This window comes from Streptopelia decaocto (assembly GCF_964273445.1).
Source record: "Streptopelia decaocto genome assembly, chromosome: 3".
Lineage (NCBI taxonomy): Eukaryota > Metazoa > Chordata > Aves > Columbiformes > Columbidae > Streptopelia > Streptopelia decaocto.
In genome coordinates, this window is record NC_138656.1 from 45,282,880 (window position 1) to 45,300,383 (window position 17,504).

Sequence of the window (17,504 nt, forward strand, 5' to 3'; positions counted from 1 at the left end):
TAACCTTCTTAATAAAAAGTCTTAGTTTTATTTATAAAATGGTAAATTCTCATATTCTTCCCAAGGGAGAACGGAAGATACGAAATCCTGCAACAAAAAAATAAGGTAAAAGAATTAGGACATGGTGGGAGGGTGAGAGGCTCTGTAAGCCTGTTTTGGTGGCAATGTGAATTCTATCTTATGCATCTTGTCCATTTCACTGTGTATCAAAAGTTCATTTGATAACTTTAGATGCTTTAATTTTCTTTATGTCATGGCTTTGCAGAATCAAGGTCCCATCTCTGAACTTTCCGACTTGTCCTGCAGGCCAAATGCTAGGCACCAATTTCTTCCTTTTGGTCTTCCTGAAATAGGAAAAAAAAAAAAAAAAAAATAAGAGAAACACCATAAACTCACGAAAATACTCAATATGGTGAAAAAGTCACCTATTTATGCAATCAGTATTTGGTATTATAGAATATCAAATCATAGCGAGTAATGACCCCAGAACATTTGTTACCTGCAGAGTCATTCAAAATTGACAGCGCATTACAGAATTAATTAATTTAAAACAAAACCCAAAGACTTTCAGATAGAGAACAAAGATAAAGAATACGTTTCAGTGAACCTGCTACACTATAATTAAGAATGCCACTTCACCCTTCAAGCGTCTGTATACTGTAGCTTGTGTTTTGCAAAAAAAAAAAAAATGTATCTCAAGGCTCTGAGTGACATATCCCAGATCCACACACAGGATTTCCATCTATCTCACCTCCACCTGCAGTCTTAGACACGTCGGGGCAGAACTGATCCATTTTCAGTTAAGTTGTGCAACTAAAATCTCTAAAACTGCTAAACACAGCACAAGGTCACCCTTTTGTGACCAACAGTTCTTCTGCAGTTGAAGAAGTTCCTTCCACTGTGACCTGCAATGTTTTCTGGTATAGGACTGTGCACAGTTATGTTGGGGCAATATGCTGGGTACACTATACAAAAGCAAGTTAACTTTAACGATGTTGAAAACAGCTCACCTCTCCTTCTGGTCTTTCTTCTTCTTCTTAAGAGAATCACCTTTGTGTTCCTGTTTTTAAAGATACACATTTAAATGGAAAAGGAACAGAGCATCTTGGCTAAACCATCTGCACAGGAAACACAGGGCAGCATTTGCTCCATGGAGCAACAGGCATGTGAAGCAGGTTGGGAGAACTTCTGACAAGCCACAAGATGCAACATGTTAGGGAGGCACTGCAGAGCACGGTGCCCAGAGCCCTTCCTGTCACCTCACGGGACGTATAGCCCTCTTGTCACCAACACGCTGCCCCCGCTACGCAAGGAGGCACAAATCCAGCTGCACAAAGAGACAGGCTTGTCTCTCGGGCACGTGACAGATCCTTGGGTCAACAGATAAGACTTAGGACCAGGCAGGTGTGCCTGGTCTGCTGACTGAGTGCACCTGTCGAATGACAGGGTTTGCCCGTGTCTGGTCATGCACTGGATGCGCTCTGAGCCACCTGACAGAGGAGGAGAAGCACATCCCCTGGGACAGAGGGTGGCAGGGAACAGGCTGACAGTGCAATTTACCCGCCCTGCAACTTGCTCCCACCTACATGAGATGGTTCCATGGCGAAGCACGGAATAGGCTTGGAGCCAGGTGGGCTGTGCTAGAGGATGCATGCAACAGAAACCTCACCCTAGCTTTAAACAATGAGCAAGATCCTAGATGGAATCGTGCTGATATAAATCCAGCAGAAGATCCAGCCCTCTGTGGTCAGACAACATGCAACAAACTTTAATTGAACGCTACTTTTTTTCCCTTAAGAGGCAAGGGAAAAAAAACAAACAAACCCTACTGATTTTGTGTCATCTGTCTATCAGCCTCAAAGCATGAGGCAGTGAAACCCACCACTACACAAACCTAAGTCTGTGCACTTCATACTGCACACAAACAGTTTTTACTGATGACATTAGTCCTACTGGAGCCAAGAACCCACTCCATGGGGAGCAGCATGCGTCAAGCTCGGGCATTCCTCCTGCACCCGAGGCATCATCTGTCAGGCTCTCGGGCTAGTTCTCATGTGCTGCCTTTTTATATGGAAAATGTCACACAAACCTTTCCCTTATCTTCATCCTTCGCTTTTTTTTTCTCTTTCATTTTCTCTTGGTAAGTCTTGTAGTTCACGTGTTCCTTCTTGGGGGGCTGCAATAGATTGGGAGGGATACCACTGATGAAATTTTCAAATAGGTTCAAAAAAACATTCACAGACCTGCAAGGAAAATATTTTTCAGGTGGCGGTGGGGAAACATTAGGAATGTTTAATTTCTTTTGAGTGAGAGGAAGAGACTTAAGGGATGTAAGGTAGACACACAGAAACCATATTGGACAGCAGAGAGGGATGTTTATGCTCTATATCAGTCCTACAAGGCTTCCACATACCCAATGATCTAGAAAAAAAACCCATACCCCTCCCCACCTCCTAAAACAAGACTAGATTTTTTTTTTACACCACTGATGATAAACAAAAGTGAAAAGTTTTCTCCATCTTTAACTCACTGGGAGACTTAAGCTTTAATAAGCAAGACTCCCTCTCCAACTATTTAGTTTTGAATGGCCTGATTAAAAATTAGTAAATGTTGTTTTCTACCCCAAGCAGTCATATTTCATCTAGACAACATCTCTGTTAACACAAATATACTATTTTTCCAAACATATACAGAAAAAAAAAGAGAAGATAGAACAGACATTGTAAAAGTAAGGATGAAGTGGGAGAAGGATCAGGGTGGGGGATCTTGTATTTTAAGAGAGTAGTGCAACCCCCCCCACACCACAGTGTTTTTTACCACCTTCCTGTGCTATAAAATCAGAGTGACCACTAAGCACAAAACAAGTGACAATCACCTTGGCTCCCAGCATGATAGCACGCTCCTGTTCCCATATGCGTTGCTCCTGCTTCTTGTAGCCAGTGATTCCGAACTTGTGCACTTCCAAACGAGCCTAAAACATTACAGAAAATTGCAAGCATTTCATAATTTGTTCAACCTGTTGTAAAATAACACTTGACAGACCACAACATAGTGGTCATACTCCCAAAGAAACCCTGAGTATTACCCAAAATCAAAGTGCCATAAAATAAAACTGAGTTTGGAGCTATACTGCAGAACAGTTAACATCTAACCTCTGGATAGTGAGGACCATCATGGGGGCAGTTTTTTATTCTCATTTTATATAAAACAACACATGGAATGGATCTCCTCTATATAAAAATGAATCGCATTGTCCTGCACAAAGAAGAACAATGAAATGTGCTATCTTCAGTGCCCAACATTTACAACCCCATTCCTTGGCTACAGAACACTTAAATGGGGAGAAACACAGATGGGCAGATAGTGAAACGGCCTGGCTACCTACATATGTATAGTTGACACTATACAAGAATACCTTGGCAAAACCAGTAGTGAATTTATAATATTTTTTAAAGGCAGCATCTCCAGTGAGAGATTTCACTGGATCGCAGCACATCCCTGAGAAGAGATCAGGCATATGAAACAACTTGGACAGATCTGTAAATGAATCAGTATTTAAGAAGGCCAGTGCTACTTATGCTTATATAAGAACAGACGAGAACAAAAAGACAAATGCAAAAAGCTCATCTGCTGTTTCAAAACCGGATGTCAGTATGCTTTTTTCCCCCTCCCACATAAAATCACAAATTCAAGATAAATACTATGTGTCTGAAAGAGCTATGCTGTGCACTACAGGTACTCCCATAGCTTTGCACAGCTGATATACAGCGATGCTCCTCAAATTCTCATTAAAAGGTCAGAAAAAGAAAGGTCACAGAGTGTAGCATGCCTCCCTTGAAACAGAGCAGCTGACAACAGCCAGTACGCTCATCATTTAGCCAAAAATACCTATTAGGAAATGCTCACCTACAACAGATAACCTTTTCTAGAAGTATTTCTCACCGCTTCCACTGTAGCTTTCCCAAGCATATAAATACACACACCTGCACACTAAAATATTGAGATTCAATAGGTCCTGCTGACTTACTTTTTCAAAGTTAAATTCTTGTTTGTTTGCACTTTTCTCTTCATCCACTGTTTTGGTCTATAAACAAAACAAAACATTTTAAATTAATATAACAAGTAATACCGGTTTAAATGCTGATTCTGATAGTTTTTTGGAAAGTAAGAAAACGCAAAATGGATTGTAGGGAAGAGCATACAGATTTACACCAGTATCTTCCAGCTTTATTACCTGGATTCATTAAAACACATGGTATCAATGGCATTTTTAATATGTAGATAGGACAGGGTCTTACTGCAACAACCTTGCACAATTTATAGGGTACCATCATAGGACAGAGCCTTTAGCTTTGGCATTTTCTTTGGATCATCTGCTACATCTTGAAAAAAGTTTCGTAACTCAGAAAAATATTAATAGCTGCAATTAATTTTTATACCTTCAAGTATAATTAAATTTTATAGGAGAAAAATTGCCACATGTGAGATATGCATCATCCATATTTCCATTTCCAAGTCAGTACCAAACTGCTAATGCAGGATAGGACATGAACTTTAAGTCGTTTTGTTTGAGACAAAGAGCAGAGTGGTAATAATGCACATACTGATATCTTGTGGCAACACACAGAACAAGCTTAATTCATATCTGCATGGACACGTATCAATGCACATATCCAGCTTAATAATGCAAGCTCCAAAGGAAGCACTGCCAGCAAATGGCAGGCCCCACTTAAACGCTCTTAAAGCTGTTTAAAGAAACTGCTTGTTCAAAATGCAATCAGTGAAAAGTACATCTTTTCTACTCTGCAAGTGATAGAGACCTTCCATCAGCAGTTCTCAATTTGGAGGGGAACTCTCCAGGGGACACAGACTGTATCCTAGGAAGAAAAACAAGCATAAAATCCCCAGGGAGAACTCCATGTCTGCTTGCTACAACAATGTCCCAAATGGGACGCTTCAGAGCAGTAACAACTCCCAGGACTGTTTTAGTTTGTGTCCATTTCCCGAATTGGGGGAGTGGGTGCTGAAGCACCTCTCTGAGCAGACGCTCTGCCCGCTCCCAAGCACGGGCAGGGAAGCTGCAATCATGCTCAAGAGTAGCATCCACTCGTCTTTCCCCATCTGCTCTCCAGGGCACGATCCTCTCTGAGGAACCAGGAGTCACACATTTGCACTAAAGTTGAACCTAAATGCTTTTAACACATTTTCTTTTCACTCTCCAGGATGTTAAGTCACAGGTTCAGGTCCCAGGGTTACATCAGGGCTACCCTCTGCATCCACCAGAAACAAATGCAAACTTGTCTCGACGCTGCAAAAGCTTCTATAAAACATTGTCCATTTCAACCACAAAAAAGTCAGTTATTGTCAGAGCATTTACTAACAAGACTAACACTGGTCTTTTTGGGCAGAAAAATTTAAGTTGTAAAAAGCATATGAAAATAAATATCTAAGGCAATTTTTCAGAGGAAAACATGCCAGAAAAAAGCACAAAAGTTTATGGATTCAGCCAACTGCTTGGTCAGTTTCTTGAACTTCCCAATTCCAAGCACTCAAACCCCAAATACCAGTACGTGTGTACCAGACGTGTTGGCCCATCGAAACTTATTTTAGAATTGGACTTCTGATGTTATGGCCATAAACATGACTCAAAACAACCAGAGAAGCTATAAAATCTATAGACCAGTCAACCAGCAAGGGACCTTCTGCTCGACAGGGAAGGCAGCTCAGCTTCCAGCCGAGCCTGCCCAGGCCTCTGTGTTGAAGCAACTCAGCTGCAGTTTTTGGTAGCAGGAGAGAATTTAGCACCAGCAGACCAAACCATTGGACTGAAATCTAATGCCTTACCCCATCAACCACCCAACAATGACCCTCCAAGATGCATGTTGCTTGTGAACAGCCAAATGTTGCCATGATGCCAGAGAAGCTTTGGCACCTCACATTCACACCTACTGCCATGAATAGAGCAGCACACTGAAGGCTCAGACAAAATAGCTGAGGCTTTGCTTCTTGATTCATTCACTTCTTGCTGTCGCAGCAGGCCTATCTGCAGATCAGTTTATTTCATTGGGATACATCTATTTCAAATATATGACCCATATCAAGAGGTCTTCTGAAATTAAAAAAAAAAAAAGTCTTCAAGGCCTGCCCCTGGCAGCAGCCCTGTTGGGAATCAGCAGGACTAGACGCCATCAAGCTGAGCACGCGAGATCACCGAAGAATCCTGAATTTATGGGCAGCTGTATTAGCAAGAGGGAAGAACCTGGGCACGGGAGGGGGAGAATTACAGGAGGTATCTCACAGTTTATGGTGGCAGACCCGGGACCCAGAAAGAAAACCCCAACAATGCAGAGGGGTTTGTTTGGTTTTAACTGTCACCAGAAAGGGGCATCCCAATCCAGTACCTGCTCAACGTCAGGTCTCTGGTGTGGCTTTGAAATATGCCTGTGCTTTAAAGAGCCAATAAGATGTTCATCGTTATTGATGCCGCGCCGAGGGAGCGCACCAAGCTACAGGAAAGTCCCTGCTGGGTGCCCGCAGCACCCACGCCTGAAGGAGAGAGCGAGACTGGGGCAGAGGGACCCCCGGCAGCCCTCCCACCGACCCAACCACCGCCCGGCCCTACCTGGGCACCGCCGGGGGGCGCTGTCGAGAGGCTGGACCGCCCCTTGCTCTTCCTCCCGCGAAACACCACGACCTCCACGGCCGGCGGCGCGGCGGGGGGCGGTGGAAGGGCGGCGGCGGAGCCCAGCTCGGCCCGCAGCTCCCCGAAGAAGTCGCGGGCTCCACGCCGCCCGCCCGCTGCCCCGCCGGCACTGCCCTCCGCCGGCTGCGCTGCCCGGCTCTGCTCCTGCTCTGCCGCCCCGGTGCTCGCCTTGCTGTCCTTCGCGGCGCGCCGAGGGCTGTGCTCCTCACCTGCGTGCCGGAACATATGTCCCGGGTCAGCTGTGCGCGACCGCCACCGCTCCGCTTCAGAGTGAACACCCCCGGCACCCTCCCCTCCCGGGGAAGCCCACGGTGCCGCCGGGCTCGGCTCGGCGCAGCGGCCGGCCCAGCCTCACTCCGCCCCGCCGGCAGCCCGCGGCGCGGCCCCGCTCACCCACCCAGGTCGTAGAGGGTGCCGAGCACCGCCTCCAGCCGGCGGCACGGCTCCCGCGACCCCATGGCTGTCGCGGGCCGGCGGGCAGAAGGACGTTTGACCCCGAGCGGCTTCCGTCACTACCAAGATGGCGCCGCCCATCGCGCGGTCCCCCCGCCCTCCGCCGCGCCCGCTGCAGCGCGCTGGGCAGACAAGCCGGGGCCGTGCGGGGCCATGGGCGCCGCGGGAGGCGGCTGCGGGCGTGCGGCCACCGCGGCGGGGTAGGCCGGGCGAGCGCGGCGCGGGGCGGCGCGGCGGAGCTCGCAGGACCATGGCAGCGGCGGCGGCGGCAGCGGCGCCCGGGCGGGCGCGGCGAGGGGCGCCCATGTACTCGGTAGGCAGCGGTGGCGGGGGGGAGCGGAGTGCGGTGCCGCGGGGGAAAGGGGGTTTGCCCGCCTCGCTGCCCTTCACTTAGAAGCGAAGTGATGGCGCTTGGTGCAACCCCTTTTCTCCTCGGTTTGGGGGCCGCACTCCGGAGGGGTTTCCGGGGCTTCAGTTGGGCGCGGTGCGTCGCGCACAAGCGCCCCGGACCTGCACCCGGTCTGCGAGGCTCGGGTGGGGACGCGGCCTCTCCCGGGTCCCAGCGGGGGCGGTCGCGGCCAAACGGGAACAGGGCGACTCTCCTCACAAGTTCACCTTCCCCAACCGCCGCGGGCCCCCCACCCGCTTCTCCTACCCGGCTGCTTCCCCTGTACCTGCCGCGTCAGTCACGACAATCAGAGGTCCCGGGTGACGCTTCTCCCCTCACACCTTCGGAAGGGAGGGAAGCGGACGGTACTCCTCTTCGGAGAGGTTTTTTGTCCGACAGCCCGGCACCCGGGCCTGTCGGAGAGGCTGGCGGGGGCGGCAGGTGTCTGAGTGCGGGGCGCTTCGCCGGGCGGCCCCGGGCTGCCGTGCGGGACAGAAACCTGCCAGTGACCATGAATTCAGTGCGGGAAAATTGTCATCGAGATGGAGTGACTGATGAGGGTTTCTCCGTGGTATGTGTTGAAAATGACTTCGCTGACCTTGTTCTTTCCCTGTAGCTTCTATGCCAGCCTCTGACAAGGAAATTTGGTGTGGGGTGCTAAAGCCCCCTCTCTACTTACACTTGGAAGAGGGGGCTGGGGAGAGAGGGAAACAGCTCCTGTTTTTTGCAGAGATTCCCAAACTTCTCTTCTGTGTCTCCTTGGCTGTGCACTGATATCCCAAGAGTATCATGAGCACCCTCGTTTTATTGCTTTCAGAGATTGTCTGGAAGCAGAGGAGTTCCAGGCTCCCACTGTTTTGCTTTTGTACTTCACCAGTGTCAGAGTAACAACGCACATAACTGAATTTTCTCATGTCAAGATTACCAACAGCATGTTTTCTAAACGTGCTCTCTACCAATCGGCAGTTGAAGGTGGAACAACAGCTTGGCTGTAATGTATAAAATCAACACTATTCTTCTCTAGTGCTTGGTAAAGTGTGTGTATTGGCTCCCTTCATGCTATTCCAGAACAGGGCACGAAAATAACTATTGCCATGGAGAGAAATCAGTTGCGCATCAAATCTGGTGAAGTCAGCTGAGCAGCGGTGGCAGAGAGGTGACTTTTCAGTTGGCTGTGCCCTTTGCAAGACTCTGCTGCCCAGAGCTGTGCTGGTGAATGGCTGTAGCAGTGTGGTGACTGCTCACCAGGCAAATGACACCCAAGCTGGGTGCTGGGTTTCTTTGGGTTTTGTGTAGTCGCACATTGCAGGATTTAAACTTTGGTCGTTGACGTAAACGTTGCTTAGATTTTCTGAGCAATGACTTGGCACATACTGATCTAAGTAGGTATATACTTAGAGCCAACTAATATATTCTGATGCTATTCTCAGGTATCTTTTTTGCTATTACAGAGCATAAGGGATTTTTTTCTGTTTTATTTTTAATCAAGGGCATTGATATATGGTGTTAATGGCAACAGATGGCTAATGCAAACTATTTCCAGTCTTCTTAAAAGTTCCTAGCTTACTTGGCTCTTGCAAAACACCAACTAGTTGAAAGCTGTGGAACAAGAAAGACTGAAAACTGTAATACTAAATCATACAGGAAAAAAAAACCCAAACAACTTAAAAATTTTGCATTAATACAGGTCTGGGTTTAATACCTTTTATGGGTTTGTTTTAAACGTCCCTGGAGAATTTTTTCTGCAGTTACTGTGGGACAACTCTCTAAACTGCAGTAGTGGAAGGAAAAGTTAGATGAGCTACCAAATGCTACTGTAGTAGAAGGATGGTATCCAAATTTGACTATACTGTGTGGGGAAAAGAATATGAGAGGGTCAAACATTACAGTAGGATTTGTGTTCTCTGATAAAAAGAAATTGGCTCTTGATGCAGTTGAGGCTTTGAAGGATATTTTGTGGTTCTTAAGTGGAGATATTATTGATTTGAGTTGTTTTTTGTTTGTTTTGCCAAATTATCTTGTCTTGATGAATGGACACGAACTAAATGTTTGCTCTCTACTTCCTTTAAATGTCAACTGCTTTGATAGCATCGGATGTGGCTGTGGTCAGCTGGCAGTGAAACATGACTCCCTCTCCCAAGGTTGAAAACCCAGCTGCCACTGCTGGGCATTTTGCTTATCTGTTGCTGGTGCTCTCCTGCCTGTTTGCTGGCCCAGCTCTCCTTTCAGTGACAGAAAAGTTCACTGTAAGAGCCCATGAAACAACGTGGTTTATCTTTCATTATCAAACTGGTTCTGCACAGGTTGTATTTAGGGAGAGGCAGCAGAATGAATGACAGGGATGCCTGTGCTACCATTCAAGTGGTGCTGTAGAGGAAAACATAGCCATTTCTATTTTTAGCATCTTCTTCTAATCAATATGCTTGATCATAGTCAATACTTTTATATCCGTGTTTTGCAGAGACTTGCTCCAGTTGCCGTGCTTGTCTAGTGGCTATGTCTGCTGTTTTGAAGTTTAGAGAAATACAGTTTGAGTTTTGGAGGAGCTGAGAGGTCGTTCATACTAACCGTGGTATTATAGGAGATGATAGGAGACATCTCTCTCCAGCACAAGAGATGCCCACTGACTCAAGAGCAAGAATTTTGTCACTGACATTTCTGCAGCAGGACAGATCCACAACTAGTTCTTGATGTGCTGTTTGTTTTCCTGCTTAGCAGTGGTGTTGGTTACTCAGAGGCTGTGCCCTCTCTTTACCTATGTGTGCACCATATTGCATTTTGATCTTCCCATGGCTGATAATGTTTTTATTTGTTTGTTTGTTCCTGCCTGGCTGTGTTTGTGTGCTTTCTGTCCAAGTTTGGTGAAAGCACAAATCACCAAGGTCCCAGATGCAATTTAAAGTAACAGGGATTATATTTTTTTTTGTGTTGATGACCGTGTCTTGTAATGTCAGTCATGGCATTGTCTTCATGCAGCTGTGAAAGTTGGAATCAAAGGTGTTTTAGTTAATACCTATTTAATCACGGAGATGCTGGAGGCAAAGCACTTTAGCTTTCAAAGCCCAGGTGTTCTCTCAGCTTCTTCCTGTTGAGCAGAATTAAGTAACATATGGCATAGGGTGATTTGGGGATGTTTGCAGTTGGAAAGGTGTTTTGTGTGGTTTGTTTTCTTGTTGTTGTTTTTTTTGTTTTAATTTTTTGTTTGGGTTTTTTGTTGTGTTTGTTTTGTTTTCTTTTTAGTTTCCTTCTGCAGCATTGTTCCAGGCAGGTCATATTTGTTCATGCACTCAGAGTGTGGAATGCAGGCACTATAGAAAGCTAAAAAGAAACCCCAAACATTGCAGAAGTATTGCATGCGATTATTTTGGTACTGTAGCCAAGCAGACCACTGAATGGCTTGAGACAGTGTCTCATTCTTTATTTGTATGTTCCCAGCAGAAAGAGCTCACGTCAAAGAAAAGAGATGAGTTTGAAGATATCCTGGAGGAAAGGCGATTATCCAGCGACTTGAGATACGCAATGAAATGTTATACTCCTGTGATCTACAAGGGGCTTTCACCTTGCAAACCAAATGCTATTAAAAGTGCTGTTCTCCATTCAGAGCAAGTTCAATATGTTATCAAGCAGGTGAGCCTGGACACTGGACTGTAAGATGAGGTGGACCGAACACAGCCAGGCTTTGTGTGGCAGCAGGGAAAAAAAGATGATTGCTGACCTTGTCAAACACGATAGCTGTAGTTTGAAAGATGATAGATCTAATAAATCAGTAACTTGAGAGCTGTACTCTTGTGGCAGGGAAAACAAATACTGATTTACCATGGAGTTGCCACTAAAGCTGTTAGCTCATTCATGAAATGGTATTTTGATTTTGCATATACAAGACTTCACCATCTAACTTGTCCAATGTATTTGACTTTTTTTTTTTTTCTCCTCCTCCAGTAGTGTCCTCACCACAGAGCAGCATTGTGAAAGGCATAAGCACTCTCCTTCTTAGTAGATGCTTTTGTAGTTTGAGCATGCCTTGTAGGAATTGTACCAGGTAGTGATGTATTTATGAATGCTACTTTCCCTAAAATAATAGTTAAATTTTACAGAGAATTCTTTGAATTAGAAACACTGTCTAAGCTGTAACCATATTTTTTGTTTTTAAGGCAGCTCCTACTTTGTAATGAATAATATATTTTATAGTCCAACTGGCTCATATTTTACATTGTGTTGAAGTGGCTGAAATACGAGTGTGTGTTAGTTAGGATAGTAACTATTTTCAGTATTCATGAAAAGTAACTCCAGGCCAGTAGAAGTATCTAAGTGTTTTGGTTAGTCCTGAGTGAGTGGCTACCATAAAATGTTTCTATTTTTTTTTTTTTTAATGGCCAGTGTTACCTATGATATATCAAAACCTGTTATGATGTGACAAACTAAACCATGTCCTACAAAGTAGTCCTGTTGCTATCATGAATTGCTAAGTAGTATGTAATCCAAAAAAACGTATCTTTCAACTTTAGAAACACTAAAACATTTACTGAAAGAAAATACGGAGTATTTGACAGAAATACATTGTGTGATGTTTTCTTCTCAAGTTCTGCTTTTTTGATGGAAAATTATTTTGATGGGTATTGTCCTGGCTGGTGTCAAATGGTTGCAGGGGGTTAACAGAACTGCAGTTGCAGACAGGTTCTCAGTCTCAGGTGAGACTACCTTGGGCAATATGCCCAGCCATCTGCGATTAGTGTGCCTCCTGCCTGCGCAGAGTTTACTCAGCTTTACGCAGGCATACTAGAATTTGTTCTTGTGACAAGGTGTTGAGGTTAGTAGTGTTCAGGATGTGAAATTAAGTCCATTTGTTTGTTTTATCTTGCTATATGTGGTAGGTCTGGTTTTTTGATTCCTGATTTTGGGGAGTAAGTGCTTAGCTCTGTAGTAGACATGCACTTAATTTACACAGAATCAGCTGTGTGGTAAGCCTTTTACTGGTGAACGAGAACAGTATCTCTTCCCCTAGTGAATAATGAGAATAATTTTTTGGCTTCCTAAGAGAGATCAATTTTTTTTTGTCAGGCTCAAATGGAAGCAGTTTTTGACTTCTCTAAGTGGTTAAAAGAATCAGTTATAGCTACATGTAGAAACAGGCAGGACGAAGGATAATGCCTTTATTAAAACAAGATGGAACCAGTAGATGTGACAGTAAGATGGTATGTGGAGGAAGACTGGAGGAGATGTTTTTTCTCATATCTCACAAAACAGAAATAATAGTAAGTGGTACTGGCCTCTAACCAAGTTGTGCTTTTTCTTCTGCTGTTCCTGCTCTTTACTCCTTCAGGTTCAGTAAAAGGCATGTTCCTCATTCCATAACAGTAAAAGACTAACTTTTCAATTAAATGTTTCTAGATTCAAAGTATCAAATAGGAGGGACGACCATTATTTAAGTCTGGTTTTAGAAGCTTTGAAAGGGAATGAGCATAGCAACAGAAGATCATTGATATGCAGAGTCTGTAGAAACAGTGCTTTGTATGCATTTCAGCTAGCCATTGCCAAAGTAATACATTACAAAGAAATTCAAGTGTGATAGGGCTGAGGTTCTTCAGCCAAGTCTTAAAATTTAACCCAAATACACTTCAAAAATTTACGTTGTGAATATTTCTGCAAACATAGGTTGCATTTTACTAGTCAAAGAAAATTGCACACAGCTTTCTTCAGACCAATAATACAAGAGATGTTCCTAGAACTTGAATCTCCCCTGAAGATATAACAGGTTAAAACATTCACATGGTGTGTTTTGGGGGAGCGGGAAGTTGTGGCACACCTCTTCCCCTGCCTTTGACATCTAAGCTCATTCTTGATTTCGAACAGCTGTAACTTGGCTTTCTATTGTTGGCTGACACAGAACAGATTCTGTATGATTAGATGCATGCCTATCGCATAAAATAAAATCTTGCTGACTGTTGTGGTAGTTTTGCCATAATTTAATTGTTGTAGCGCATAGAATGGTGTGCATGGGAAAGGGGAAGGGAACAACATCTGACTGCTGTTTTGTTTGTTTTGTTTCTCTCTAGTTAGCAAAAGAGACGGGCGAATCACCTGATATTATTCAAGAAGAAGCCATGGAAATCCTGGATGAGATGGGTCACAGTATGCAATTAGGAGCTATCAGATTTTTTGCCTTTACTCTGAGCAAAATATTTAAACGACTTTTCCAGAGAGTTTGTGTGAATGAAGAAGGAATACAGAGAGTGAGTACTGGCGAGGGGAAAAGAAAAGGTGTAATATTTTCATACCAGTCACTTGGACAAATACTCTAATCTTTGCTCCAAGTAACAAATACGAAAAATACCCTTTGAAAAAAAAGTCTGCACTTGTGTTTATTACTGCATTTCTCAATAAGGGGGAGAAAAGACAGATGATATGTGTTTGAGAGGCAGTCAGCAGGACTTTTTGTACATTTTCCAGATGCTTCTTATGGTAAGGAATACTTGCAGTTATGTGTCAATGGTTCTGTTCGATCAGCCACTGAGAGACTTCTTCTATCTGATATCATAAATTTAATAATTGATTTAGCTGAATTGGGGCTGCAAACCTAATGTTATGTGGCTGAGTGGGCTGGCTTTGCTGCAAAACCTTCATACATCTAAGAATGGTGAAACATTGTGCTCCTCTGAGGGAGGAGATGCTTTAAGTTTGCCCCAGTTCCCTGGGGAGCTGTTGTCCCTGTTTCATTGCAGGGTGATGCTGTTCTGGAGGGTACAGTGCATTCCCTGGAAGACAGCAATGTCAGCCCTTACAGCCTCTGTTGGGTTTCCCATCAAAAGGGATTCGAATTAGACTGTCATGTAATGAGGTGACCCTGGCTTTTGAGTCCTGTTATGCTTGTGAAACAAAGGTTGCTAGTCTGAAAACCACTCCTCCACATTTTCTGTGGTTCCATGCTGAAAAAGGTATGGAGTATGTGGACAGAGAAACCACCCTCAAATCAGCCTTTGTTTGCTGTAAGCCTTGTGAAGGTCTGTATTTGCAAATTTCAACAGCCAGTCTGTAAATATTTGAACAATATTGTTTGTACTGTTTTTTCTTAGTTGCAACACACCATTCAGGAGCATCCAGTTGTACTGCTGCCCAGTCACCGAAGCTACATAGACTTTTTGATGCTGTCTTATTTGCTATATACGTATGACTTGGCTTTGCCTGTCATTGCTGCAGGAATAGGCAAGTATGTTCTTTTAACGATGTTTTCAGGATTCAGAGAGTCGGTAGCAAGAGGTCTTGTAGCTGCTACTATAAGTAGTTGTGTTTAACTTCTGTTGCAAATATGTATTGTTAAAACCTCCTCAGGTGAGATGCTCAGAGTTTCTGAAAGCTTCTCACTGGTGCTGAGTCCAATCAGAGGTGAATTTTTTCATAGCAAGTTTGCCTAGAAGTACCTCCTCTATAGACCCAAGGTTAGGGCAAAGACACGTGTTGTGAAGAAGGCCTCTCTGTTGCTTTTTTTATGCTTCGAAACAGGTGGAAACTTGAGAAAGAGCTACTGTGTTTGTAGAACGTTTTGTGATACTTTATAGTATACAGTTTTAAATGCGGTCATAGTAGCCAGATATGAAGTGCAAGACACCTTGCTGTTGTTGCTGGTGTGACTGATTCCCTTGAAGCTTTGGCAAAACTCTGTTATGTGAAGTGCTGGGAGCAGAGCTGGCTGGGAAATTTCACATCAGAGGTCACGATTTTGGACATGCTTCATTTTAAAGCAGATGAAGCCAGTATATTTATGGGAAACAGTTCTTGAAGACTTTAACAGTAAATATCTTCTGAGTTAATGTGCTTTTTGAAAATACAGATTCTGGCAGCGCTTAACTGAGAAACCTGATCTTGGAAGCCTTGGGTATCCACCAGGTCTTCTAAGGAGGCAGACAACCACCTCATGTCTGATGCAGTGTGGCACTGCGCACTGGCAAGCTACTGCTCTGCTCTTGTCTGCTTTTCCAATCAAGAGATTAGGAAGACCAGTAGAAAATGAGCAGAAGCTGGGAAAATATGCTTGCTAGGGAAAATGAGGTTCTCCTGGTCTTTGAGTTAGTATTATCTTGCCTCTGGGTGATGCAGGTTAGATTCTGGTGAATTCAGAAGTTGATGTCTCGTAGCTGCTCTGATCAAGGTGTTGCAGCTACTTACCTGTCGTGTATTGTTCAGAATCCGCTCACGTGCTGTCTTAGGTGTTGGTGTCATCCTTTGCTGAATTTTTGAATAGAGCTTTTTTTGAGTTTTGGGCCTCAAACCAGTATCTTAAGATACTATTAGATTAGCTTAGAGGGATTTTTTTTTAGTGATTAACATTTTTGGAAGTGTTTTGGGGTCAAAGTTCTTCAGAATTAGTGGCTTGCAGCTTGATAATACTGCTGCATGTGTGTATTATTTTAAGTTCCTCTGGAGAAAGCAGGGTTCTCTATGGTTGCATTTACTGCATATTGTGTTAGATGTTCACAAGATGCGGTTTACAAACTCACTTTCAAAGTGATACTTGTACCTAGTGGAGCGATACTGTCCTGATATAGGTGGTGCCTCTGCTTTGTTAGTTGTTGCTTGGCTTCAAGCAGCATATGGATAGATCTGAGGGGATTAGGTAAGGGAACCAGTAACACCAGAGTACCTGCTCATACAGAACATTAGAGGGAATCGGGCTGGTGCTGGGATCACGTTTCTGTCTCAGGTCTTGGGAGCAAGTCAGAGGCATGGAGCTGGTGAGGCGGTGTGGGCTTGAGGGACATGAAAGGAGGTGTTTCAGTCCCAGTTTGTGAGGTGGCAGCGTGGGGTGGGGAGAGGCTGAGAGTGTGGCAGGAGGGTGCAAGTAGGGGAGGGGCCAGTCTGTGACTTGGTGAGAGGGAGTGCAGTAGGAGAGTAAGGGAAAAAGATGGACCTCCACACTTGGGAAGCTCTGACAGCTGCTGTTGATACCCAGAGTCCTGTAGCCAGTTTCCTTTTATGTATTTTTCTATTTTATATATATCTCACATATATGTATGTGTGTGATGTATGACATTTTCAAGGCAGTCATTGTCAGCGTTGCAGCTGGAAATGTGAATTTATTTTATTCAGTGAATATCTGTTTTCAGACGTTTCATGGATTTGAGGTGTCAAGGAGGTTGAAGTGGCACATGGCCAGCTGCCGTGTAGATTAGTTTTAAATGCTACCTTAAGAAAATTGTTAACGTTAAGTGTTTCCTGGTTTTGATAAGTTAAGTGTTGACCATCATTGCTTAAAACTAGAAAACTATAGCCGGTTGATCAGTTAATTTCTGTGTCTTTTAGGATACATTCAGTAGTAACATCTTTCTGAAGATGAGTGAGAAAATGTACTTCAAAAACTTAGTCTTTATTATGGTTGAAATTTGGTCATCTAAATTATGAAAACAAATTGCTCTAACTGAATGCTGACTACAAAAAAAAATTGAAAACATATTATAATATGCCATTCATGTCTACATAAGTCTCGCTAGAGGAGGAATTTGCAACAACAGAATCCTTGAAAGAGGTCTTCTTTATTCTGCTAATTCAATCAGTGTATTAGAGAAAGTGATTGATTCTGCTGACTGATATTAATCAACAAGTTTTGTGTGTGTGGTTTTGTTTTTTGTTTGATTGTTTTTCAGATTTCCTAGGAATGAAAATAGTGGGTGAGCTGCTACGAAGGTCAGGTGCCTTTTTTATGCGACGTTCCTTCGGTGGAAACAAACTCTACTGGGCAGTGTTTGCGGAATATGTAAAAACAATGTTAAGGGTAAATAAATTGCTGAACTCTCAAAATGTATGCTTAAGAAATACTTTGTTGGAACAATTCATGTGAAATATGCACAGTTATAGTTATGTGATTGCAAGTCTTCACTGTGATCTGATTAAATGTCTTTTACCTCAGGATTGCTGTAGGTGAAGATCATGTGTGCACTCTGTTGTTATTATAGTCCAGCAGTAGGTGGC

General features: G+C 43.9%; 2 protein-coding genes across 3 annotated transcripts in view; one reads left to right on the forward strand and one right to left on the reverse strand.

The window, feature by feature from the left end:
• Positions 1–7,235, reverse strand: FSAF1 (40S small subunit processome assembly factor 1). The gene is made up of 7 exons (XM_082049193.1): positions 7,101–7,235; positions 6,623–6,912; positions 4,028–4,084; positions 2,876–2,971; positions 2,090–2,176; positions 1,011–1,060; positions 1–344 (listed from the first exon to the last, which is right to left on the reverse strand). Exons 1-7 carry the CDS (start codon positions 7,159–7,161, stop codon positions 215–217), a joined length of 771 nt encoding a protein of 256 aa, XP_081905319.1. The 5' UTR covers positions 7,162–7,235; the 3' UTR covers positions 1–214.
• GNPAT (glyceronephosphate O-acyltransferase) overlaps positions 7,224–17,504 on the forward strand; it is a gene marked incomplete at its 5' end in the record, with an annotated part of 22,844 nt that continues 12,563 nt past the window's right edge. The window contains 5 exons of one of the 2 annotated variants that reach the window (XM_082049182.1): positions 7,224–7,469; positions 10,980–11,171; positions 13,598–13,774; positions 14,615–14,744; positions 17,180–17,307. In XM_082049182.1, coding sequence (XP_081905308.1) covers positions 7,224–7,469; positions 10,980–11,171; positions 13,598–13,774; positions 14,615–14,744; positions 17,180–17,307 — 873 coding nt within the window. The remainder of the gene's footprint in view (positions 7,470–10,979; positions 11,172–13,597; positions 13,775–14,614; positions 14,745–17,179; positions 17,308–17,504) is intronic. The other variant, XM_082049183.1, reaches the window with a different exon arrangement.